This window comes from Pteropus vampyrus, unplaced genomic scaffold, assembly GCF_000151845.1.
Source record: "Pteropus vampyrus isolate Shadow unplaced genomic scaffold, Pvam_2.0 Scaffold18, whole genome shotgun sequence".
Taxonomy (NCBI): Eukaryota; Metazoa; Chordata; class Mammalia; order Chiroptera; family Pteropodidae; genus Pteropus; species Pteropus vampyrus.
In genome coordinates this window covers 6141851-6167808 of record NW_011888799.1, presented here as the reverse complement: position 1 = coordinate 6167808, position 25958 = coordinate 6141851, and the positions used below count along the sequence as shown (strand labels likewise).

Sequence of the window (25958 nt, the reverse complement as noted above, 5' to 3'; positions counted from 1 at the left end):
CCCACAGTCTGTGCACAAAAATGATACATTTATTGAAAGAGTATTTTTTTTTTTTTAATACAAAAGAAAGCTCTGTACATAGGACTGTGACCATGTCCACTATTCCTGGGTCAGCATCCCAGGCGAAGTAGAAACCACTGACATACACACCCCACATTCACACACACACACATTCACTCAGATACGCGCACACACACACATACATACCCCAGAGCCACCAAGGAAGGGAAACACCAAGGGTTGCACATATAAATGCCACCTCATCCCTGATGCACACATGTTCTCCCAAGGCCACGCTCACACAACACACATTATAAGAACTTTGCCTGATTCACTCACTGGGTCTGTCTTTTGTGGGAAGGAGAGGAGGAATTCATCAAGGTCTCCTCCCCTGGGTGGGGGAATGGGGAGTGAGTGAGTGAGTGAGGGTAGAGTGAAACAGAGCAGAGAAAAGGGCTGGGCAGTTACAGACCTGAGTCCCAAGCCCCCCTACTCTCTGGCCCCTGATTTGCCTTGCCCCAGCCTGTAAGCCGCCCATAAGCCCCAGCTGTCTCCAGGAGAAAGCCCAGGAAGGTGACTTCCATCTTGGCACCCCAAGTTGGGGCAAGACAGTAATGGGGGTTTGAGGTTAGGGGGTTCTCAAACATGTCGGCAAATCACCCCTTGATAATTAGGCTGTGCGTAAAATCCTCCCCCACCCCTTCACCTATTCAGAGAAGCAGGCTTGTTCCTACTGAAGGCAGTCACAGGGTTAATAAAACTCTACTCCAACTGCTGCCCTGTTCTGAAAAAGCTTCCTTTCTGGATATCAGTGGTGAAGGTGGGCTCTGACACAGGGTAAAAGACCCTCCCCTATGTTGGCCCACCCTGAAGGTCTACCCCAAAAAGGGCAGAGGTGGGTGGGGCACAGCCCCTGTACAAATTACATAAATACTGAGGTTACACTTAGAAAAATAAAGTCATTTTCTTCAAGGCTTTTTGTCTTAATTTTAAAAAGTTACAGTAGCTGCTCACTCCCTGGGAGAGCTGCCCATTTCTGGCTCCCCTATCGCTGCACTCAGCCCAAGAGCTGTTCCTATTTCTTCGGACCCCCATTCCTGCCTCTTACCCCCTCCCAGACCCCACCCTGCTCACTGCAACTTGGGCCCCAGGCAGCTGCAGGCCTGTAGGAGCACAAGGCTGCAATGCCCATGCGTGTGGCACAAATGAAGTCAGTTTCCTCTACCTGACACCCTCCCACTCCCACCCCCACATTTGGTCTCCCTCTTCCCTCTCCCTAGCAACAGCCCTAAAGGGCAAAAAGAGGCCCAGAGCTGTGGGTCACCCTTCCCACCTCATTGGGGTGTGGCCTGAGGGCCCCTCCCCCGGTTTTCTCCTGGAAAGAACCCAGGACCGGGCAATCCCAGAATCTCCCCTACACACTGGTGGGCCCAGAGCTCATGGGGTGGCTCTGTCCCCAAAGGCCCAGCCAGTTCTGGGGAGCCCCAGGGCTCCCCAGGGAAGGGGAGCATGGGCAGGGAGGGGGACGAGAAAAACGCCATAAAAAAAAGTTAAATATTTTAAAAATATATATTTATAGATTTGTTTTCACTTCGTCTCCTCAAATAAAAAGTTCAAAATCAACTTTGAGTAAAGCAGCTGGGAGGAGAGGGGGGAAGACAGGGAGAGGGAACACTGGTGGTTCCCTCCAACCCAGGAGCCCCTGGAGTTCCAAGGTGAGTGGCAAGGCAGGGCAGGTGGCCCCAGGAACCTGCTCCATGCATAGGCCCAGCTACTCAGGAGCTGTAGGGGCAGCGGGCGGCAGCGTGAGGGAAGATGCCCCGTCTACCCAACTGGCTCCCTGAAGGGCAAGAGGAGGGCTCTTTTCACCCAGCCTGTGGCAGACACAGTGCTGACAGACAGTCAGCAAGGAGGCTGGGCAGAGGACCCCAACTGCTTCCTCGGGAGGCGGGGACGCTGCCTAGTCCCACAGAAACATATTGTGGGAAGATGGGGCACAGTCCCATTGGGTAAGCTAATACTCATGGCAAACATGGAGCCAAGCTGGCAAGGGGAATCTGAAGAGGGAGGACAGCCCCACCATCAACAGAAATGGGAGGTGGAACTAGAAGGAGGGGAGGGTGAGGGAGGATGGGGTGGAGGGCAGGCTGGCCCATTTCTTTGGCTGGAGTGAGAGGGCTCAGTCCTATGGCTGCCCACTGCTCCTCCCCTCCTCCCTCCTGCGGCCCATCAACGTGTGTGTAAAGAAAACGTGAAAAGGCAACAATAAATAAGTGGTGCCATCCCTTGGGCCTTCTGTCCAGGGCGGCGGGGCGGATCAGTCACTCTTGGTGCTGTGGGCGGTATCCAGGTTCACCACCTGTAACTCGGTGAGGTTGCTGCTGCTCCCGGCCTGCTGCCCTATCACAGCCATCTGGAGGGAAGGAGGTATGTAAGGAAGAGATGGCAGGAACGGATCAGCCAGCTCAGGCTACTCCTCCTTGCCTGACTGCCCACCACAGGTGTGACCAGGAAAACGGATAGGCCTCCTGACTAGAGATCTTAGCTTTGACCAACTTGGGAATCCCCCAGGTCAAGATAAAGAAGTGGCTGGCTGGGATGGGGGTGAAAGGGGTCACCACCTACCTGATGAAGCTGAACTGCAGAAACAGGGATCTGCACTGTCCCAGATGGTGCTGTCAGGAACACCTGGGGGACGCCACCTGCATTGGAAAACCACAGTAGATACTCAAATTGCTTACTCGAGAGAAACTTCCAGTTATTGGAGGAGTGCTGATAAATGCACATGACTGGGTAAGTCTCAGAAATATGTACCCTAGAATGAGTGTCCAATTGTGTCCAACTGGACAAGCATGGGTACTGGAGTGTGTGTATATGTAGGTATATGTATGGGTATCCTAGTTTGTGTATGTGTGTGTGAGTGTAAATATCTGAGTAGGGGGCATTTGAATGTGTATGTGTGCATGTGTAAAGGAAACAATGATCCTCCTTTCCTCAGCCTTGCCCAGCAACTCACCTTGCTCCTGGACCTGGCTATGGGACACCTGCATGGTGGATGGCGCCTGCGAGAAGGCATTGAGCACGGTGAGGCTGCCATCAGCCAGGCCCGAGGTGGGTGCATACATCACCGCATGGGGGCTAGGGTACATCATGTGGCCGCCCACAGTTGTGGGCACAGATGACGTCATGATTGTGGCAGGCAACGTCACTGGCAAACACAGACACATGTCAGGGAGGTCGGCATTGGTCCCTACTAATATCCTCCATCCCACCCCCAGGAACTCCAAGCCTCCAGAGCCCTCTTGCCATTTTCCCAGTCAGAAGCTAGACAAGACTCATTCCTCTGCTCCCTGTCATCAACTAAGAAAAGCCTTTTTTTTCTTGAACATGATGGCACCAGACTCTAATTGTATCCTATCACATCATACTATTTGATTGTCTATCCGCTGAATTCTGTTCCAAGATCCTAAGGCCCTAGGAAAAACAGATTAAAGTGACTGATCCAACTTAAGGAAACTCAGATACTCCTCCTCTTTTAGGGAGTTCCATTATCCCATTTTTTATTTGTTCTCACTCCTCCTCCCTCTTCTTAAATGTGTGGCTAAAAAAATTCATCTTTTAAATAAGCACTTCTCAAATGTTAACGTGCATTCATCACCTGGGGTTCTAGTTAAAAAATGCACATTCTGATTCAGCAGGTTTGGGGTGAGGCTTAAGGGTCTGCATTTCTGTCAAGCTCCAGGGTAAAGCTAGTCCTCCATAGGCCACACTTTGTATAACAAGGTTGTAAATAACAAGAACTTAAAAGTAATTTTATTTTAAAAGTGTCTCATCATTTCTGAAATGAGCAGAGACACTGAGAAAAATTATGGCTACTCAAAATCTAGGACTGCCTCCCACAAGGAGACAACTGCTCTATAAATCCTTCCTGGTAATTAACCAAATGTGTATCTTTAGGCAAGTAACTTCTTTCTGGGCCTCAGCCTTCTCATCTGAATGAGGAGAAGGGTGGCTTCAATGGTCCCCAATTTCTTCCTAGAATCCACAGCCCTACTGCAGGGTAAGATTCAAAACCTAGCCATCCTCACCTGACTTTCTCATAAGGATTAGGATAAGGGTTAAGTCAAAAACCTCAATCTCTACATTAAGAAATTCTCTGACCTTAGTTATAGGAGAGATACTGCTGGGCACCTGTTGCTAAGTCTCAAGAAGGAGGCAGGGCAGGGAGGTGACAGAACTTTGAGCTATACCTGTCCCGCTGGAGGAGGTCTGCGTGAGGTCTGTGCTGCTGTCGCGAGAGGGAGACGCTTGCTGTGGGGCCTGGTGCACCTGGATGGCCTGCACTGGGACCTGCTGGGCCACTGCCCCACCTATGAGACATAGAGACTTACTTGCGCTCTGTCCCACCCAGCCACCAAGCACCCTCAAACACCCCCATGCCCAAGGTCTGGCACATTGCTTCCCGATTCCCACTGCTATATTTCCTGGGAGCCAAAGAAGCCCTTCCTGTCCTGAATCTTGTCTCCAGGGGCTCTACACTCTGTTCTTGCTGTTCCCTTCTCCTCCCACCCAAGGACTTGCCTCTGCCCTCTTCGGGGTGCTGGCACTGACCCATCAAAGACATGATCTGCCCTCCAGTCAAGATAGAAAAGTGGCAGAATACCTGCTGTCCCTGTGGCAATGGGACGGCAGTGGGAGGAGCGGGGAGAACAGGGCTGGGCTGGTTAGGCAAGGCCAGAACATATGGTTAAAACTTACTGACAAAGATAGTAGGGGTCCCAGTGGGGAAGGGCATGCCTGCCAATGGGACATAAGAGGATTTTCTTAGCTCTGGCCCTGTTCACCATCCTTCTGAGCAGGGAAAGAGGTTCTCCTTGTGGCAGCCCGAAACCCACTCTTTACATGCTCAATTTGCCCCTTGTGACTCACCAGGCATAAGGGTGAAGCTGGTAGGCAGCTGCATGAGGCCTCCAGAGGAGACAGGGCCACTGCCTGTACTCTTCAGCACAGTTCCATTGGCACTGCTGACAGCACTGGGGCTGACACTAGCAGACACTGGTGCCAGGTAGTTGGTGATGGGGAAGGAGGGGCCGCTGCTGACTTGCATGGTGGTAGAGGTGCTGGGCGCTGTTTGGATGGTGGAGGTGGTACCTGGCAGGTTGGTGACTGTGAACGCCGGTTTCAATGAGTCCTATACGCAGAGTAGAGATGGAGCAGTGAGGCTTACCAGACCCTGCTCCCACAGATGCCTGGTGTGGATTGACAGCCCAGATTGGAACCAGTGTGTTTGGGCGCAAATTCAAATTCAGCTCCACCATTTACCTGCTGCCTGGCCCTTGGGCAAGTTATTGAGCTGCTGAGCTCGTTTCCTGTCTGTAAAAAAAGAATGATAACTACCCCACAGGTTTTGTGAAGCATAAATAGATTAACAGACATTAAGCACTTAGAACAGTGCCTGACACACAAAAAGAGCAATAAGTATTTGCTGCTCTTAGGATGATGACGAAGATACTAACATCATAATTTCCTGAGTTCTCTGCCCAAATGGACCGTGGCAACCACACTGGCTGGGGAATCAATATACCCGGGGCGCTCTGGCAATGACCATCTGCGTGACTCTGGAAAAATTACTCTTTCTGAGCCTCAGTTTTCCTCTTCTGTGAACATGAGGTAGCTGGGCTACTATGCCCTCTTTAAAAGGGTCCTTTTAGCTCAGATTTTGCTGATACAGGGACTGAGAGTTTTTCAGGGACCTTAGAGTTTGAGAGAGATCTTAGGGGGTTGGCAATGAAGCACTTTATGCTAAATACTTAACATTTAAAATACTAAAGGAATTTATTCATCCAGCAAAATTTCCTGGGAATAAATGAACCCTACTGCTAAGAGTTTGAATATTATTACTGATGAAATGCCACTAACAGAGAAGTCTAGAGCACTGACTTTCCTCTCAGGGAACCTTTGTTCTTAGAGGAGAAAAGAGGAAACCAGGGGCTGAGAACCAAGCCCACGGAATACAGGGGGCTCAAATACTGGAGGTGGGTCAGTGAGGGATGTTTGCTAAGCAGCCGAGGTTGAAGCCCCTGATTGGTGAAGGCGTTGCTAAGGCAAACAGTGTCACTTCCTCCAATTGGCCAGTTAGTGAAGGGCCACCCGGAAGGTGGAGCTCCCCAGAGGAGCTGAGGAAGCCCCGCCCCCTCTCCTTACCGGGAAAAGGAAGGGGGAGGCGTAACTAGGGCCCCATCCCTAGCAGCCGGGAATACACAACCTAACATGCCCAGGCCCGGACATCCTGAAGAGGTAGGCGGCTGGCTAGTAAGGTAGGCTTCAGCCAGTCAGCCAGCCCGCCTGCCGACAGTGCTAGGTTCCCAGGACCCTGGAACCCATGAGTGCTCACTTCCTACTCCCCGGTGACCGGGCCTGAAGGGAGGGCAGGGCTAAGCTACGTCCCCGCCCCCACGGGGAGACAGCTGGCGGGAGGAATGCAAAGGCCCTGCCAGGCAGGCGGGCTGCAGGCGGGAGGCCGGCGTGGAGCCGGAGCCGGCCTTATATGGGCACGGAGGCCGCCCGCTTATCTAGGGGGCCGGCCTCCTGTCAGGATAGCGAGGATGGACACCTGTCCCCTAAGATGAGGGGTACTAACCCTGCTCTATTCCACACCAGTGAGCACCCATCACCTGTCCTTGGTGAGGGAGAAAGGGAACCCCTCCCCTCTCTGCGGGTCACGTCCCTCCCCTACCTTCCCCTTAGATAAGGGACCCAAACACACCTTGGTTTCCCCACTGCTGTCGGACTCCGACACCTGGTAGGTGAGGTCTGTCTCTTCAAAGCCCGTGGCACTCATTCTCTGGTCTGTGGTGGGGTCTGAGCGGGGTGGAGAGTCTGGCGAGTTGAGGCAGGTCTGAATCAGTGCCTTGCCAGTCTCACTGGTGATCATGGGCTGCAGTTTGCGGGTGGCAAAGGTATACACATGGCCTGTCTCACTGGCCACCAGCAACAGCACCTGTGTCCCTGTCAGCGTGGACAGCTCATAGGCCTGGGGTAGGGGGAGGAGATGGGTAGGTCAGCAAAACTTTTTATCTCTACCTTCCTTGGGAAGTAGGAAAGAGGAAGTACACAGTGATCTCAAGCACCCACTCCCACAATGACCTTCCTCTCCAGTGACTCTAGGAGAGTTCTATCAGGATATCCGAAGGTAAGCTAGAAAGCAGAAAAACCTCATGCTCTTTCTTTGAGAGGCGGCCCCATTGACCTGCAGATACCCCAAGCGAACAGTCATGGTCCACTAATGACAACATATAACCTCAGGGGATACAGAGGGGCCCAGGTAGTTTCTCCTCAAGACAACTTGGTGCCGGGCCTCATGGAAAGATGGCTCGCATCCCCGCCTCACTGTCACAAGGACCAGGATGAAGTCACGTAAGACATTAGGAATAAAGAGCCACCTAAACTCTAAAATGTTTCGTCTCAGAAACTGCACAGGTGTTAACCTGTTGCCATTTTGTCTTTCTGCCCTTTAATACTGTGCTACCATTTTTTCTTTCTTTTTTCTTGATACAAAAGTGTCTGAAGCGATGGTAGATAGGGGACAGATTAGCAGCTACTACCCTGCTATGAGCCCAGGAAGGGGACCTTCAAGATGGCCCCACAGATATTATCCTCACTCTCAACAAAGTTCCACAACCCACCTTGGAAGCAGCTCTGATTTCTATATGGGACAGATATAATCAGCAGCCAATGTTCCCAGGGTTCCAGCTTCTTGTTTCTCAGTTCCTCTGCTTCTGTCCCTTCCCAAATATCCTATACCCCAAGACAACGCTTTTCCTCACCTCTATTTATTGAATAATCGGCTCTAAGAGGAGAATTTTCTAGGTGCCTCAGCAAACCTCGTCTTCCCACCAAAGTCCATGCACCAATTCTCGCTAGGGATGGGAATCCCACTTATGGGAAAGACCTGATTCTGAAGTCTGTCTTGCAGGGAGTGTGCCAACTTCCATTGGGTGCGTGGAAGACACATGGTTATGGCAAGACTTGGTTTGGTACTTGCTGCTCAGGGCAGCATCAGTTCTGCCCTGCTCTCTTACCTGGGGCTCTTAAGCCCCATGCCGTCATCAGCCCTGCCTGTCCTCCCAGCCAGCACAACTTCAGTGGTGCCCACCTTCCTCCCACACATGCTCTCTCATTGTTATACTGCTACAGTCTCCTCACCTCCAAACCTTCTCTTCTGCTCCCTGCTTTTCCGGCGCCCTTCCTGGAACACCAGATCGCAATGGACCTATTGACCTCGGGATATCGTTAACTACCTCCCAGGCAGCCTCGTAGCCTCTCATTACGACTCTTCACCCATTCACTCCGCAAAGGCCCAGTTCTTCTCTCTCGGCCGTCACTCCCCCTGTCTCCTTTCCCCTCTTTTCCGGACGTTCGCAGCATCTCCCCGCTCCCCACATTTCACTGGCGGCCCCTCCCCTTTCACCCTCCCAGGGTAACAGCCATCCCCTCCCACACACCTCCTGCGGACTCACCGCCCCTCACCTCCGCCCCGGCTCTGCCTTCCTCCCGGGCTCCCCCTGTGTGTCCCCACCCTCCTGGTCCCCCGTGGCCGGCCAGTCTCCTGGTCCCGTACCTTCTTCATGATGCCCGTCTTCCTCTTGCTGAAGGTCGTGTAGCGCCGCAGCTTGTTGTCGATGAACTCCATCTTGATCTTCACGCGGCCCCGAGTCTTCTTACCCGGCTTGGCCCCGCTCACCGCGCCGCTCACCGGCCCATAGCCCCCGGTGGCCGCCGCCGCCGCCTCGGGCCCACCGACCACCATGCCGATCTCCATCTCGCTTAGGCTTCGCTTCAGGCCGCGCCGCTCCGCGCCCAGCTCCTCCTCCTCGCCCGACTCCGAGTCGCCCTCGCTGCCGCTGTAGAGGGCCCCCGCGGTGGGCGCCGGGGTGGTTGTCGCTGCTGCTGCAGCCTCCCGCTCGAGGCGACCCGGCCCGAGCCCCGCGCCGTTCCCGGGGACCCGGCCCCCGTTAGCCCCGCGAGTCCCGCCGCCGCCACCTCCACCGCCCGGCCGCCCCGTCGGGGTCCGGTTCAGGGTGCCCCCCAGGGCCGAGCCCCGGCCCAGCGCCGCCGCGGCCCCAGCTTGGCTCGGTAACATGGCGCTCAATGCAGGAGGGCGGACGGGCAGTCAGCGAGGAATCGGAGTCGCCGCCGCCGCCGCCATCGGCTTCCCGGCTCAACCCGGCGCTCCCGCTGCTGCTAGTGCTGCTATCGCTGCCGCCGCCGCCGCCGCCGCTGCGAACCTGGGGCCCCTGCACGCCCGGGCCGACCTGGGCCCTCACTTTCTTGCCCCTGTGGCCCGGGTTGCCCCAGGCTGCGCGGAGCGCCCCCTGTCCGTATGCTGCGGCGGCGCGCTCGGCGGCCGTCAGCGTCCCCCCGGGGGCAGAGGCTGCTGGCCGCGGCTGGGACGGCGGGTGGAGGGGGCCGGGACCACGCGCAGGAGGCGAGGGATCCCCCGACCCTTCCCCCCATATAAAGAGATACAATGTTTCCTTTTATGGCGAGGCCGCTCCTTACATGGTGAGCCCCTATGCCCCCGCCCCATTGGTCCGCTGTTCCGGCACCTCCGCTCCCTATTGGCCCACAGGGGGAGCCTATTTGCATAAACATACCGAACTCGTTGCTGTCATCCCGCGTCAGTCGGCGACTCCGAAAGGGGAGGAGCGGATACCTCTTAAAGGAGCAGGAGAGGTGGTACGACTCCGCCCCCATGGCCAGAGAATAGGAGAATTGGGAGGGGCCTGCGGAGAGGAAGCCTGGGAGGGGACTAGCTTCTTGGAGTGCAATCTTGCTGAGAGGGAATAGAACAGTAAGGAGAGAGAATCCGGCACCGTAAGGGCTGGAAGCAAACACTAGAGTAGTTCCTGAGTGGATTGTGCAGGTTGCAGTAAATGATATAATACAGCCCAAATTCCGAGGGAGTTCAGAGATTGGAGCAGTAACCCACGCCTTCTAAAGTTACTGGTTGAGTAGTCCGGACTTGGGTCCCTGGTGTTCAGACTTGTCGCGTCCCCGCCACTCAGCTCCAGCCCTTCCCCTCCCCCCGACTTCCTTTCCCTTTCCCTCTTTCCAAGGAGACGACACTTTCCCACCAGGCCGGCTCCCTGGTCCTCATTCATCATCCTCTATACTGGGGAGGTCTTTGGCAGATGTACATCTGGAAAAGACCGGAGAGACAGTCGGCCTCCCCGTCCCAGTTGGGGGCAGGGAGGAGAATGGAGATCAGTGAAGACTTCCAGCTGCGGGCTAGGCTAGGGGAGGCGGGGGGGGGGGGGGGGGGGGGGGGGTCCCAGGGATAAAGCCCACCCCTCAGCCAGCTCAGAGGCCTGGGAAAAAAGTGTAGCCAGGAAGAAAGTTTAAGCAGGCAAGCACGCGCGCACACACACAGACACACAGACACACACACACACACACACACACCCATCTCTGGAAAGCCAAGGAGAAATAAAAGGACTAGGGTGCTGCAAGGGCCAGGTTCAGGCTCTAGGTCTGGGTCTTAGCTACAAGACAGTGAAAATAGGGCTTTGCTGTTATAGAAACTATGCGAATCTGGAATCTGCCCCTTCCTAGCTCTGTTCTGGAAACAAGTGTTTGACCTTTCCAAACTCCATATTCCTCATTGTTGGTACCCATCCCATGAGGTTCTTAATGCAGATTAAATGAGATGAAAACTAAAGCGCAGAGTAAGTGATCAGTGAATAGTTAATAGGAGCTACCTGGGCAAACACCCTCTTGTGTTTGCTAGGATGGCAGAGAATGATGAATCCAACCTTAAAAGTTGTGAAGATTAAGTGGTAGTGAAATCAACTTAGTATACTGCAACCAGCATTTAAAATACATTAATGGCTATTACAAAGAGCATGGGTAAATATTGCTAAATAAAACTTTTGTTTGCATTATTTATAGGTGAACCATATAAAATTGCCATTTTATAGATCAAGAGGGTGGGATAGTGTAGATTTCATATGGTTCAATGTGTGTGTGTCTGTGTACTGGATGACAATGCTGCATATCTTACTGAGTCACAATCCAAAGACTGAGATGTACTGAAATAAAGTATTTTCAAGTAATTTGTGATATAATGTGTGCATATATACATACACATACATGCACACCTATATTAAAAACATGGGGTCATTCATCAAACCCCTAAATACAGGAATTAAGAGCCTTCCTCTTCCCCATTTCCCGGCAGTTTTAAACAATGTTGTTCTTTTCCCAGTTTAATCCACATGACAGGTAGTTAAACATATGGAATGTGTTAGCTCAAGAGGAAGAACAGGTCAAATAGATAAATAGGTTCCAGAAGGGCTTCTGGGGCCACAGATGGTGCTTGGGACTGCAATTTATCTGAGTAGCAGTCTTACACCCACAGCCCTGGGGTCCATTCCTGCCTAGCTAAAGACTTTTCCATGTGAGACCCCTGGTTTAGAAACCGTCAGCAGTGGCACCCCAGAGGACAACTGCTACCTGCCACATCCACAGGACAGAGAACAGTTCTCAGCTTCCCTTCTAATAGTCTGCTCTCTCTGATTTCACCCAACCCCTGGGCCATTCCACATGTATTAGTGCCACAGCACCTTCTCTTGCTTGGGATGGCTTCATCTTCACAGCACATTATTACCACTGGGCAAGGGGGACCTATACCCATATTATATTGGAGTATTACAAGTTCAGGAACCAAAACTGTTGATGTAGATAGTCAAAATCAAAAACTAGTCCATAGATGTGTTTTGTTTGGACTATATATCATTTTTAAATCAGGAGATTTTACATAAAAATCTGAATATCCAGCCTCTCTCTCAAAAAATTGGAATTTTTAGCAACTCTAGGCCTATATTCCCACAGGAGACTACTAGCCTAGAGCTGAGTTGAATGGTGGCCATATAAGAGGCATCTGTTCTCAGGTTCACTATAGACTCCACACAGCCCACTGAGCTCAGATAAATCCCAACTGGCCTCTCTGGAATGTGAGTTTGGTGCTTCTCTGTTAAGGCCTAAATCACACTAGTCCCCTGGAAGATGGGCACTCACATCCACCCCAGACCATGAAGAACCTCCAAAAGGGCATCAGAATTCCAGCCCGATTCCCTCATATACCATACTATTCCTTCTCTGCCCTTTCTCCTGATTTTTATCACCCAAATAACATCAAAACAAAAATTAAGGATTGCTTTAAAAAATTGTCACAAAAAAATATTACTAACTCTAAAACCATTTTCATTTGGAGTTAACTTTTACACAGGTATTAACTTCACGCAGAAGAAAAATGTCACAATTGTTATAGCAACATTTCAAGGAGTGAAGAAAAGAGATTCTGAATCAGTGTGCTTAGGAAGTCTAGAAAGCCACGCTCCAAACACAGATAGTGCTTACTTATCACTGCAGAGGAGTTTAGGAACTAGAGGTATGCGTTCTTTGCTTTATACGAGTCTGTACCATTTGACTTCTTCCATGATCAGTATTACTTTCATACAATTGTTTTTCTCTTCAAATTAGGCAAAGACAGAAACAAAGTAGAGGTAGAATAAATGGATCTTGGTGACAGGCTGCACAGGAAGGAGAGTACACAAAGAGGACTTAAGATGAACTGAGATTTTAAGTAAGGGTGACTATCCTCCAAACAGTGGTACCATTAATGGGAAGAGAAAACTTGGCTGGAGGAACAGGTTTAGGAGAGAGAACAATTCAGTTTGGGCCTTGGGGAACAAGCAGAGGAAAATATCCTGTAGAAAATGGGGAGCATGTGTCTGGACCTTGGAGTAGATGCTGGAATTGCAGCTAATAGTTTGGGAACTGTTCACACTAAAGGCCCAATTAAAGACACATGAGGTGAGATGAGATTCCTGTGGGGGAGAACTCAGAGGAAGGCCAAGGACAGAATTCAGAACAGCCGTCTCTGAAAAAGGCAAAAGGCACCTCAGCTAGGGCTGGAGAAAGCCTGGTCAGAGAAGGTGGAGACCGCATACCAACATCGAACTCAAGAGAGGAGGGTTTGAAAAGGCAGATGTGGCCAGTGATGTTAGCTGCTGCAAAGTGGTCAAGGGAGACCAGGAGTGAGAGAAAAGGATCGGTGATTTATGACCTAGAGTAGTTCTTTCCCAATACTTATGAATGCAGCCCACGTTGAGAGATCATTTTTACATCGCAACCTATGGTGAATTAGATTTTGCTCTCAATTATTCACACCCTCTGTTGGATTTAGATATTCACATCCTTTGTCACGTGTCTTTGTCTGCTACTTCTGTTGTTGGGTTTTGACATGTGACATGCTTGGGCCAATAAACTGTTAAAAGACTTGTGGTTTGAAATGTGCTTGTACGATCTGGCTCAACCTCTTGTGCTCCTGCTACTGCATCAGAGCATGCTCTGGGATCAGCAGAGTAGACCCAAATCAGTCCTACAACCTGAAGCCAAGCCCAGCTGAACTCAGCTAGGTCCAGCCAAGATCAGCCGAACCTCACCAACTTGCAGATCCGTGAAGGAGAAAAATAATTGTTTTAAGTGACTGAGATTTGGGGGTTATAATGCAGGATTCCCACCCCAATAGCTAACAAATACATAACCTACTATACACAAACATGTATCAAATGTTACAAATAAAAGTTTGTAAAAGAATACTTACCCTTAAGGTGTACAATGTATTCTGATAGTTTCTATCATGTTTCATTATTTTTAAAATGCTAGTTGCAACCTACAATTTGAAAAACACTGCTCTAGAGAAATTGTTCTTGAGTTGTTTTTTTTTTCCCCACTACAACAGAACTTAGGGATGTAACACACTGTATATCAACAAGTAAGTGGCTCAATTACTAGCTGTGTGACCTTGGGGAAACTACCTGGCCTCCCTGCGCCTCAGTTTCCTAATCTGTGAAATGAGAACAGTAACATCTGGCTAGCAGAGTAATCACAGAGACTTAATGATAAAATGTATGTTAAGTGCTTAGTGACTGGTACAGAGCAAGTACTCAATAAATATTAGCTGTTATTTTCACTACTGAGAAGTGTGGTGAGGAACAGAATGAACTAGAGCAATTTCAGAGTGAAGGACTCTTTTCTTTAGGATGGGGAACCAGGCTGAAGTTACTGGAATAAGGTAAAATATAACTGAGACACAAGGTCTAGGTAACTAGGCATCAAACCAGGTGAGGGCCTTGGAGCAATGAGGCATTAAGCATCATTTTTGCTCAGTGCTATCCACTCCATCTCCCTCCTAGAGTTTTAAAAGGATTCAGAGACCTGAATCTGTCATTAACTACTCCTCAAATCCTATTCTAACTTGCCTTCACTCATCCACCCTTCCTACTTGAGCAAGTAGTTGGCAGTCAGAAGCAACACGGGGTCCCATGGACAAGGGGCAGCTTTGCCTCCTGAGCCCACATTTTCAACTGCTCCAGGAACCAGAGAGAAAGACCATTGTCTGCCAGTTATTCCTGTCCCAGCCCCACCAGACTCTGTGAAGGCACATGGCCCCTCTGATAAGTGAGGGAAAACAAGACATGATTCATGGGCAACGGCAGGGAATGACCATCAGAAGCAAGTTGTAAAAAAGGCTTCTTTATTGAGAGCGGCGAATGTAAAAACAAAAACAAAAACAAACAAACAACAACAACAATAAAGGTGTGAGGCAGGGGTGGCCCCCCTCCCCATCTCCTCCAGGGCCCACCCTCCCTCCCACACCGACCCAACCCACGCTGCAAGTACATACAAAAGCCGCCCATGGTGCATACAAAAAGGGCGGGTTATATAGTGTCAAAAGCTCCTGAAAACTCCTTCATCTGCCAGGCACTTAGGATGAGGAAAGGAGAGAAGGGTGGGGAGGAGGCATGGGTCTAGGTCAGCGTCCAAAAGTCCATGCAGGAAGGACTCACTGCTGTGTCCTCCACGATCCTGGCGCAGACCCTGCAGTGGGGGCGGAGGGGGCATGGGCCAGAACTACCCAGGCATTTGAGTATATTAAAGAACTCCCCTCAAACCCAGCTCATCTTCAGCCTAGCCCTCCCTGGGCAAAGTTGGCAGACAAGCGGCAGAATTGGACCTGGTCAAGGGGAGGAGATCCAGGCCAGAAATTGGGGTTACCTGAGGCACCCGCACTGTCCCTAATGGGGGAAGGGGTGGCAGAGAAAGCTGCTCAGCCCAAGGCCCTAGTAACCCAATTTGGGTCCGAATCAGCCTCCCCAGGGGCTGAGGGTGAGGAAGAGGGGGAAAGCCCAGGCCTTGCCCAGACCGCAGCAGTGCCTGTGGAGCCAGGGCAGGGCCCCTCGGGCCAAGGAGGACAGGGATCTTGCCCATCATGCTGCGGGGACCCCTCAAGAGGTCCTCCTCTGCCCACGCCAGCCTGAGGCACAGCCTGCCTGGGCTCCCTCCTCATGGCTTGCTGTCTGCAGGGCTATCTCCCAGGGTGTTGGCAATCTCACTGAAGGAGGGTCGGTCCTTGGGGCTGACAGCCCAGCAGCGCTGCATCAGCCGGTAGAGCTTGGAAGGGCAGCCCTCAGGCTGTGGAAGTTTGGCCTTCCCAGCCTGCAAGTCTGCAGAAAGATGGTGGGAGGAGTGTTAGTCAAAACTTTTGATCACCTGTCCAATATTCTGTGGAGCCTGCAGTTCCCACAGTCACAGGAAGGCAACTTGGGGTAGGGGTCACTGGCCAGTGGTGAGTGGGTGCTGACTCAAGGAGTATGCGGGAAGTATCTTGTAACCAAAGTTTTCCTTTGGTTACAAGATACAGCTCCCTTGGCCTGGTGGTGCCAGGGTCCACAGAGCACACACAGCCAGTGTATGGGGGCGAAGGTGGCGTCGATGGGCAGGTGTCAGTGGCTAGAGTGGGCACTGGAGGTAAGGGCTAATTACCAACCAGTATGAAAGTATTTCAGTGGCCGTATCTATGTACTAGCCCTGAGAGAGGAGGCAAGTTTAGCCGGCCCCAAGACCTTAAGCAAACTTTCCACCTGGAGAACATCTGGAATCGTTCCTTGGAAACACAGCTGCCTACCTGCTAGCACTTCATCATCGGTCTGCCCACCATGGGGCATCTCTCCATGGGTGAACACTTCCCACATCAGCACGCCGAAGGCCCAGACATCAGACTTGGTGGAGAAGTCGCCCTCCAATATGGCTTCAGGGGACATCCAGCGTAGTGGCACCCAAGCCTGGCGGAAGTGGTAGTACTCACTGCAGAAGAAAACCACATACAGGGATGGGGGTGGGGCCTCTGTGGCTCAGGGTGTGGGGTGGGGTGAGAGACACGGCCTGGGACCCCAACCTCGACCTAGGTCTGGGTCTCATATCCAAGCTGGAGCCCAACTTTTCTACATCAAGGCACTCAGAGAAATCAGTAACATTTATGCTGAGCATGGAGATATACGAGGAAATTTAGAGCCATCCACGTGTAGTGTGAACGTTAAAAATTCCGTTAAGAATCAAACTTTGCCTAGATGTTATTATAAAAAAAAGCTAATATGTACTTTCGGTATTGGTTTAAAAATGTGAAAAACGAGACCACGTTAAATGAAAAAATTTTTTAAACGCTCTACTAGTGATAAATCAATCATGAATAAAGCAACGGTCAGATAAACTGGGGTGACTCAGAACTGGGGTGACTCGAGGGGAAGTTCCTGGAGGTGGTACGTGGAGCATGTGTAGTCATTCCAGAGCAGTCTCTGGCTGTGAGTGCTGAACTTGAAGTCTTAGTCTTCAAAATAGTAACTACTGAATTCAGGAGGTTATAGAGGAAGCCACATATATAGTTAAATTATATGTAAACTGTTATAAAGTTTGACCAGTTATTTAAAAAGGTTTATAATTTTTTATCACTAGAGAAAATGCATAAAAGTCAGGGACCTGTGGCACACTGGCTGCGACGCCTATGGTACCTGTGGAGAGAGGATGGGAAGGCTCTGCCCAACCTGGGCCCTCCGGCTTCGGACCAAGTAGACACTAGCCCTTTTCCACACCCCACGAACTGCATCTGCCCTCTGCCCCTCTCCCAGCCCCACCCATGTCCTTCTACCTGTTGTACACATCCTTGCTGAGCCCCAGGGCCGACACCTTCACCTGTCTCTGGGCACTGACCAGGCAGTTGCGAGTGGCCAGGTCCTTGTGCACAAAGCGGTTGTTGGACAGGTGCTCCATTCCCAGGGCCACCTGAGTGCACAGGGCCACCTAGAGTGAGAAAGGGGCTTGTCAGGGCACCCAGATCTATGAGATCAAGGTGACCATCCCCAAAACAACTCCTGGTAGAGTCTCAGTGCCACCGGTGTGATCCTTAGGAAGCCCAAAAGCAAAGGCACAACGGCCTCCGTCTCCTTCTCTGTGATGAGGATGATAACAGTGCCTGCATCACTGGCTGTGGGAAGAATGGAATTAAATGAAGTTAAGCTCTTGGAACCACCCGAACACACAGCAGGTGCTAGATAAGGGAGTGGCACATGGGGTGGGGAGAACATATAGTAGCCACTTGTTGAATGAAAAATAACTGGGCAGTAATCATAGCTTACATCTTTAGGGGTTGTTCCTTTTCGTTTTTACTTCAAAATTGCATATATTCTATCAGTTGTATACAAAATGTATACATATATGTAAAATTTGTTTTTTTGTGTGAATTCACTCTCTCACATACACACAAACTGGTTGCCTCCAAGGAGGGGAGCTAGGGGCTAGAAAAGAGAAAGGTAGGGAAACCTTTGGTTCACATTTTTTAAATTGTGAACTACATATAGAAAATATCACATATTTGTATACTTCCACAATTAAAACACTCACACCCAGGAAATGATCATTAAGTTAAAACAAAAAACCCCCCAACAATGTTAGTACACCAGAAACCCCTAAGGGCTCCTTCCTCATCACATATTCTCCTTCCCCTCCAGAGGTAATATTGTCCTGACTTTAGGATAATTTCTTGGCTCTTCTTTGTAGTTTTACCACTTACACGTATGTTCCTAGAACAATATAATTCATTTTGGGGGCCAGATAAGTATACAAAATGTATATTCTTTTGTGCCTGATTCTTTCATTCAGCATCGTGAGATTCATCTATTTTTGGGGGGTACTACTATACTGAGTTTTCATCCTGAATATATCATAATTTATTCATTCTAATGCCAATGGATATTTGTTTTTCCCCCCAGCTTTGGGCTATTATGAACAGTGCTGCTATAACTGTTCTTATGGATGTATACCTGTATGAGTTTAAGATACCCAGGTGTGGGTCATGGACTATGAGTATCTCTAGCTCTAAAAAGTAATGCCAAACTATTTCCCAAAGTATAAGAGAGTTAGGGATATTTTTCACTGATGCTCTTTTTAAATTTTTGAGCCATGTGAATGTATTATATAGACTATAAATGTAATGAAGTTATATTAATATTTTAAAGTATATATCTATGCACTGAACAAATATTAATTGAGCATCTACTGTATACCATACACACCTGAGTGCAGGTGGAATATAACAGAGAGCAAGGGCTCCTAGTAAGAGGGCAGTCTAGAAGAGACACAAGAATTGTACCTGCAGAAGACTGCCACCACCAGGGAGAAAGTGGTTTATGTCAATCAGAACTAAAATTGGAGGACCAGGAGAGTGCCTGTAAGGACCTATGGCCCCTTTGCCTCTGTCGCCTTATCCAAATCTTGGGAGCAACCACCGAGGAACACGTGGGAACTGTAACATTTTCTTGTATATAAACACAAGGCAAAAAGAAATGCAAAGAGATCTCTGGAACCTGTGGAAGATTATTTAACAAGTTACAGGCCAGCTGTGTGCTTCTTCTGGCATACAGACTCATTCTCAGGATCCACAAGGGAAAAGTCAGCCATCAGATAATGTAATCATTGAGGGATGAAGATAAGAATGTGGCCAAAACCCAGTATCAGTGGTGACCAAGGAAATATAAACCACGACCCGATGAGATATCATTTTACACATAATGAATTACAAAAGGTCAAAGTCTGCCTCCAACTTATCTCTAATGGTTCAGAAAAAAATGCACGAAAAATAATAATACATATACCTACAGAGACAAAGAGAAAGCAAATGGGACGAAATGTAAACAACTGAATCTGGATAAAGGGTTTGTAGAAGTTCCTGGAACTGTTCTTATACCCTTTTAAGTTTGAAATATCAAAATAAAAACTTACCAAACACGCACGCGCGTGCACACACGCGCACATTAAAAAACTATGTCTAACCAATGTACTATATACTTGAAACTAATTTAAATAAATAAATTTAATGAAAAAAAAATGACTAAATAAAAGCAGCTCATGGATGAGCCAACAGTGAGTATGTTATAGATTATCTGAAGATTATGGTTAATCTGATTCTATGTTCCTGAAGTTCAAAAAGGGATAAAAGTGAATGGGAGTGGTAGAGGGGCTGTTGCCAAGTTACCTAGTGAAAGAAGGAAACCAATAAGAGAGAAGGAACATTTGCTGAGTACCTACTGCGTGCTGTGTCCTGAACAAGGCCAGTTGCCTCTCCTACTTGCACTCTCTGAGGTATGGCCATCTGTGGCTCTGCCCATGGTTCCCTCCAAGGCTATATACTCAGCCTAATACCAAAGTCTGGCTCTTTCCTCAATACTGCAGCTGCCTCTCCTAGGTCTTATTATTGGTGTTGGGGGCACGAGAAGGGCTGTCTACCCATCAGTAAGCCCAGAGGTGGAGTGCTGGCTTCGACCTGGCCCTTAAGCATTGCTGGCTGGCTCTAAGCAGCTTCATCAGCCTGGCTGCCAGGGTCACAGGAAGGCTGGCCAATGACATCCCTGCAGACTCCACTGTATCCCATAGTTGTTTGCTAACTGTGGTAACAACCTATTAGCATGCTATCAAACCAATTTAGTGAATCTTACCAGCATTAAAAATAAAAGAAACAGTTACATCTGAAAATTATATAATTGTATTAACCAGTTACCCCGATAAACTTAAAATAAACAAACAAATAAATTAATAAATGGAACAGAGAATATAATAACTGAAATGAAGAATACCTTAGGAAGAATCAACAGATTAGATGAAGCAGAAGATCAAATCAGCAATTTAGAAGATAAGATGAGAGAAAACAGCCAAGCAGAACAGCAACAAGAAAAAAGAATCCGTCTACGCCCATGCTACGCCCTGCTCAGAGGCTAAGCAGGGTCGGACCTGGTTAGTACTTGGATGGGAGACCACCTAGGAAGACCAGGTGCTGAAGAGGCATAAAAAATAAAACATAAGGGATTGTAAGATGACAAGGTCCTTGCAATCTGTGAGGTCAATCAAGGGTTGCCTCGCCTAAAAAAAGAAAGAAAGAAAGAAAGAAAAAAGAATCCAAAAATATGAGGATAGTTTAAGGGGCCTCTGGGACAACATCAAGTGTACCAACATTCGCATCATAGGAGTACAAGAGAGAGAGCAAGAAATTGAAAACCTATTTGAAGAAATAATGGTGGAAAACTTCCCTGACCTGGAGAAGAAAATAGACACAGAAGCCCAGGAAGCGCAGTCTCAAAAAACATGAACCCAAAGAGGCCCACATCTCTTTTTAACATTTTTTTTTTATTACCATAATTAAAACGCCAAAAGTTAAAGACAAAAAGCAGCAAGAGAAAAGCAGTTAGTGACCTCAAGGGAGTTCCCATAACATTGGCAGCTGACTTCTCAACAGAAACTTTGTAGGTCAGAAGGGATTGACATAAAATATTCAAAAGGAGAAAAGCAAGGTCCTACAACCATGATCACTCTACCCAGAAAAGCTATCATTCAGAATGGGAGAAAAGATAAAAATCTTCCCAGACAAGAAAAAACTAAAGGAATTCGTCACCACCAAACTAGTATTACAAGAAATGTTAAAGGGACTTCTTTAAGAAAATAAAAATCAAAACTATGAATAATAAAATGGCAAAACAAAAACATACCTATAAACAATTACTTTAAATGTAAATGGATTAAATGCTCCAATCAAAAGACATAGGATGGTTGAATGGATAAGAAAACAAGAACCTTACATATGCTGCCTACAAGAGACCCACTTCAGATTGAAATACACACACAGTGAAAGTAAAGGGATAGAAAAAAATTTTCATGAAAATAGAAACAAATGAAAAAGAGATAGCAATACTTATGCTAAACAAAATAGACTTCAAAACAAAGGCTATAACAAGAGACAAGGAAGGACCCAGTTATCCCACTTCTGGGTATTTATTTGAAGAAACCCAAAACAAGACTTCGAAGGGACATGAGAATCTATGTTCATTGCAGCATTATTTACAAAAGCCAAGACTTGAGTGTCCATCAATGGATGAATGAAAAAAGAAGAGGTGGTACATATATACAATGGAATATTACTCAGCCATCAAAAAGAATGAAATATTGCCCTCTGCAACAACATGGGTGAACCTAGAGAGTACTGTGCTGAGTGGAGTAAGTCAGACAAGAGAAAGACAAATGCCATATGATTTCACTTACATGTGGAATCTAAAGAACAAAATAAACCAACAAAACAGAAACAAACTCATAGATGCAGAGAACATTTCGATGGTTGTCAGATGGGAGGGGCTGAGGTAAAAAGGAGAAGGGATTAAGAAGTACAAATTGGTAGTTACAAAATAGTCATGCGAGTCTATGGCCATCCACCCTAAACAAGCCCGATCCCATCTGATCTCGGAAGCTAAGCAGGGTCAACCAAGGGTTGCCTCCCCTAAAATAAATAAATAAACAAACAGTCATGCGGATATAAGGTACAGCATAAGGAATATAGTCAGTAATATTGTAATAACTACATACTTGTTAGATGGTACTAGATTTATTGGGATGATGACTTTTTAAGATATATAAATAAATGTCTAATCACCATGTTATACACCTGAAACTAATATTGTATGCCAAATGTAACTAAAAAATAAAATAATTTTAAAAAATGGAATAGAAAATGTCAGAGTCCATTCTCTTAGTAAGGGTAAGTATTCCTAATATTTTTTTCATTTTTTAAAATATACACACGTTATTAGGTTATGATGCAAAATGTGCTTTCTGCTACTGCGAGTCTCAGTCAAAAAAAGTTTAAAAAAACAACAATCTAAACCTATTTTGTCTAAAACAGTAGCCCCTAGCCTCGTGTGGCTATTTCAGTTAATTAAAACTTAATTTCAGTTTCTCAGTGGCTCCAGCCACATTCTAAGTGCTTAGTAGCCACATGGAGAGAGTAATTACTACATTGGACAGCAGTAGATATAGAACATTTCCATTATTGCAGGAAGTTCTATTAAACGGCACTGATACAAACAACCACCAACCAAACAGGACCCATCTCCATATTCAACATATTGACTGATACTGCATATGCAGAAGCACAGAACAAAGGACCTCATCAAGAGTTGGAAAAAAATCTCATTCTCTTGGTACATTTTCTTTATCAAAAGTAAGAAAATCTCTGTGTAGCTTCCAACCAAATGTGTGTAAGGAGGGTTAAAGAAGTCAGATGAACAGATCTACCAAGATTTCTGAGCCCTCCCTGGGTACAGAGCCCTGAATAGGATCTCCAAGGAAAAGTAGAGGCCATGCTCCCCAAACAGTCCCCAGACTGCCATTTTTAGAATGCCCCAAGTATCACTGGTGGTAAAAGGGCCAGATGACCGACCACTGACTTGGTCATCATAAATGGACAGACTCTACTTCAGGCTTCAAAACACCAAGGCATTGTCCAGCCTTGCTGGGTCATCTGTTAGGGGCAAAGGATTTTGTAATGTGACCTCATCAGACTTGCCATCCCATCCATCTGCTCTCAATCTGCTGCTAGTCAAGGAAAACAGAACAGAGTGAACTTGGCATGGTGACTAACTTGCTATCTTTTAAGAGAGGCAGCGCTTCTAGCAATACTGGCTAAGTGAGGATAGTAAAAGGGAATTCTGTTAGACCCAAGCCAATTGAGGTTTCCTTACTGCTGGGCAAGACGCCATCAGGTGGCCACAGGGTTATTTGTGAATACTGTTATAAAGACCTGACCCACCCCTTCCTTTCCAACTTTAACACTCGAAGGGCTTGCCCAAGTTCCACTAACTCACTACTGCACTCTTCTCACAACAGGCATTCTGGGTCCCGTCACAGCATCTAACTGCATGAAGCGCTGTCCACCGGATGTGTTCTAAGCTGACCCTGCTTCTCATCCTCTCATCAGCTCACAGATGATCCATAGAACAATCATAGGTTACAGTTCTCAGACTTCAAAATATCCATCATCTTATCAGTTACTCTAAAAAGCATTAACTACAATTATGCCAGCACCCAGGGCCCATGTCTTTGATTTCTATCACTATCCTATTGCTATCCTGAAATCCTCCTGGGGTTCCCCCAGCCCACCCACATTATCGTCATTCCAGCTCTAACTGGCCAAGGAGCACCCTGTCTACTACTTCAACTCCCTTTAAAAACTTAATTCTACCTCCTTCTATTCCCCCAGGACCCGTAGGAACACAGTAGCTCATTAAATTATTAGCACAAGAAAGTATCTACCAGTTTTAATATATATTTCCCAATAATTTTAATTTGTACAGAATCCTCAAAAAGTAGTAGTTTTCAAGCCACTGAGACCCACGTAGGTCTCAAAAACAATTTTGTGGGTTAAAAAAAAAAAGGATAGGAAATATCCAGTGCATCAAATATAGTATTGTGAAAGTTTAATTTTAGTTGTTGTGAGTGTATATGCATGATGTAAAATATATTTCTTATAGGCGATTCTAATCAAAAAATATTTCAAAACCACTGTTCTACACAAGGACTCCTTGAACTTTAATGAGCTTAGGAATCAGCTAGAAAAGTTGTTTTAAAAATGCAGGTACTCAGACCCTATTCTCAGAAATTCTGATTCCCTCAGCCTCAGTGAGGTATGGTCCAGAAATCCACATTCCATTTAAGCAATTTCCCCCCTCCTTTGCATTTGATGCAGAATATTGTCCTTGGAGAGTATGGAATCTAACTTATTGAAGCTCTCCCACGAAATTTAAGATGTTCTGACAAAAAAGTATAGGAGAGATCTTTAGTAAAGGTGGTGATGACTTTCAGCCAAATAGTTCCTCAGGTCATGTGATGGAGGTAACTGACTTTCTGTCAGCCTATGTCCCTGTCTCAGCCACAGAAACTTACCTTGACTTCCCTCTCTCCTGAATCCATCCCCTTCCTGCTATTCAACTACTTCCTGCCCTTGAGAACTGACCTCAAATGACTTTCTCTACCAGGGAATATTTGTTGATCACAATGTCTGTCCACCAAAAGGAAGCGGATGTCTTCCACACCTCTTAATTTATGTCTCTCACTTACTTTCCGTGTTGCACCTGAAGTATGTATGGCATGTACATCCTAATTTACCTAAGCTCCCCCACCAGACACTAAGTGCTCCGTGGATGCCTGACAGTTTCAATTTTGTCTCACCAAAGGCCCTTAGGGCCATGCCTGGCTCAGTAAAGATTAGCTGGCTCCATGCGTGTCCTGATTTGTGAGCTCTGGGGTCTTGACAACCCATGGAGCTAAAGTAGCATGTCCTTTCCTGGGGCTTCTCAGAGATGGCAGTAGGGACTTAAGATCAAGAGGCCAGCTCTGGGTGACCTGGGGCCAGGTCACTTGCCCTGTCTGGGTCTTAGTAAATTCACCTGTAATGAGAGGAGGCCAGCCTGAAGGGCACAGAGCCACTTCCCCAGAGAGATCAGGAGCAGCCAGAGTCCCACTCACAGGCCACACCTTTCTACTCTGCCCTGAGTCTGTGACCTGAGTCAGCCTACAAGGCAAAGGAATGGTGACCTAGGAGGGCTCTAGCAGTATCTGCCTACCTGCCCTGAGCTATGATTGATTTATGAGGTGACTTCACTATCAGCTTGAGAGCAAACTGCCCAGTCACTGTGGAAGGAGGCAGATCCATTTCAGAGGGGAGGGGAGGAGTTTGTGGGCAGGAAGAGCTGGGCCACAGAAAGTATCATCTGATGTGGCAGGAGGGAGTAGGCAAGCTTTGCCTTCTTTACTGTTTCATCCGAGGCCTGCTCTACCATGGGGCTCTAGCCAGGACTCTATGCCCAGAGCAACCCTCTGTACAGAAGGCAGGAGGAGAACAGGAAGGAAAGGCTACACAGCCTACAGCACAAGTGAGAGTGAAAGTGTGAAAACCACAGTGAGTGAAACATGGGCAGCCCATTCACAGAAGAGCCTTCCACGCTCAGAAGAAACAAGCTCAGGGCCACAGTCAGCCCAGGAGAACCCAAAATGCTCAGGCTGCTTGCTGCTCTTCCAGATAAGTACTCCTTGCTGTTCATCCTCAATGCTCCCTGCAGGGAGCACATTATGTCCTGCTCCAGTAGCAAGGGCTAAGAGCAACTCTTCAACATGAAGACAACATGGCAACAGAAAGCCTCTTTTGGGTTGTATGCTCTGGGACAAGTCACTTAACCTCTTAGACTTCAATTTGTTCATCCACAAAATAGTGACACATTAAGAATTGTGACACATAATTGCAATCACTGAGATAACATATGCAAAGTACTTACCACAGGCCCACAGGGAGCACTCAATCGGTGGCATCTGTTACGATGACTGCCCTCGCTCCTGGCCCACCCTTGAGGACCTCTCCCTCCCTGTCCTCACCTTCTGCTTAGTGCTGAGGGGCTGGGACTTCAATTTTTCATCCTTGCTCTTGGAAATCCTCAGGAACTGTTTGAGGTCTCCCTGAAGAAAAAGCCAAAGTTTCTGTCAGGTCAGAGCCCAGCCATTCTGTCCAAAGCATCAAACCATACAGGTGCTCCCAGGGTGTCTGCCTAGCAAATGGCGAGAAACCCTGATCTCAGTGCCCACCCCAGCGTGGAGGCCCCGCCTGTGGAGAAAGTCCAATGGGAATTAAAAGATACATATGCGATGCCTCCTAGGAGCTCTCTTAGTCAGAAAAAGAAGACAGTCGTAAC

At 47.9% G+C, this 25958-nt stretch overlaps 2 protein-coding genes across 4 annotated transcripts in view; both read right to left on the bottom strand.

Moving 5' to 3' along the window:
- Positions 1–7: 7 nt before the first annotated feature.
- On the bottom strand, positions 8–9504 carry SRF (serum response factor). 2 transcript variants are annotated; one of them, XM_011354666.2, is made up of 8 exons: positions 8621–9464; positions 6767–7033; positions 5323–5373; positions 4930–5191; positions 4251–4370; positions 3017–3208; positions 2626–2702; positions 8–2413 (listed from the first exon to the last, which is right to left on the bottom strand). In XM_011354666.2, exons 1-8 carry the CDS (start codon positions 9140–9142, stop codon positions 2318–2320), a joined length of 1587 nt encoding a protein of 528 aa, XP_011352968.1. In that variant the 5' UTR covers positions 9143–9464; the 3' UTR covers positions 8–2317. The 2 variants fall into 2 exon arrangements, with proteins under 2 accessions (XP_011352968.1, XP_011352970.1); XM_011354668.2 differs by lacking the exon at positions 5323–5373 and having other exon boundaries at positions 8621–9504.
- A 5077-nt stretch (positions 9505–14581) lies between these two features.
- PTK7 (protein tyrosine kinase 7 (inactive)) overlaps positions 14582–25958 on the bottom strand; it is a 60615-nt gene continuing 49238 nt past the window's right edge. The window contains exons 17-20 of one of the 2 annotated variants that reach the window (XM_011354664.2): positions 25645–25725; positions 17051–17202; positions 16034–16212; positions 14582–15572 (exon numbers count right to left, since the gene is read on the bottom strand). In XM_011354664.2, coding sequence (XP_011352966.1) covers positions 15412–15572; positions 16034–16212; positions 17051–17202; positions 25645–25725 — 573 coding nt within the window. In that variant the 3' untranslated portion in view covers positions 14582–15411. The remainder of the gene's footprint in view (positions 15573–16033; positions 16213–17050; positions 17203–25644; positions 25726–25958) is intronic. The other variant, XM_023527616.1, reaches the window with a different exon arrangement.

Excerpts from the sequence above, each read along its gene's own strand:
- SRF (XM_011354666.2), bottom strand. The coding sequence starts at position 9,142 with ATGTTACCGAGCCAAGCTGGGGCCGCGGCGGCGCTGGGCCGGGGCTCG. Across the intron at positions 5,374-6,766 it reads ACAGCAGTGGGGAAACCAAG|ACAGGAAACGAGCTCAGCAG; the intron begins GTGTGTTTGGGT and ends CTTTTTTTACAG. Across the intron at positions 2,703-3,016 it reads TAGCCAGGTCCAGGAGCAAG|GTGGCGTCCCCCAGGTGTTC; the intron begins GTGAGTTGCTGG and ends TTTCCAATGCAG.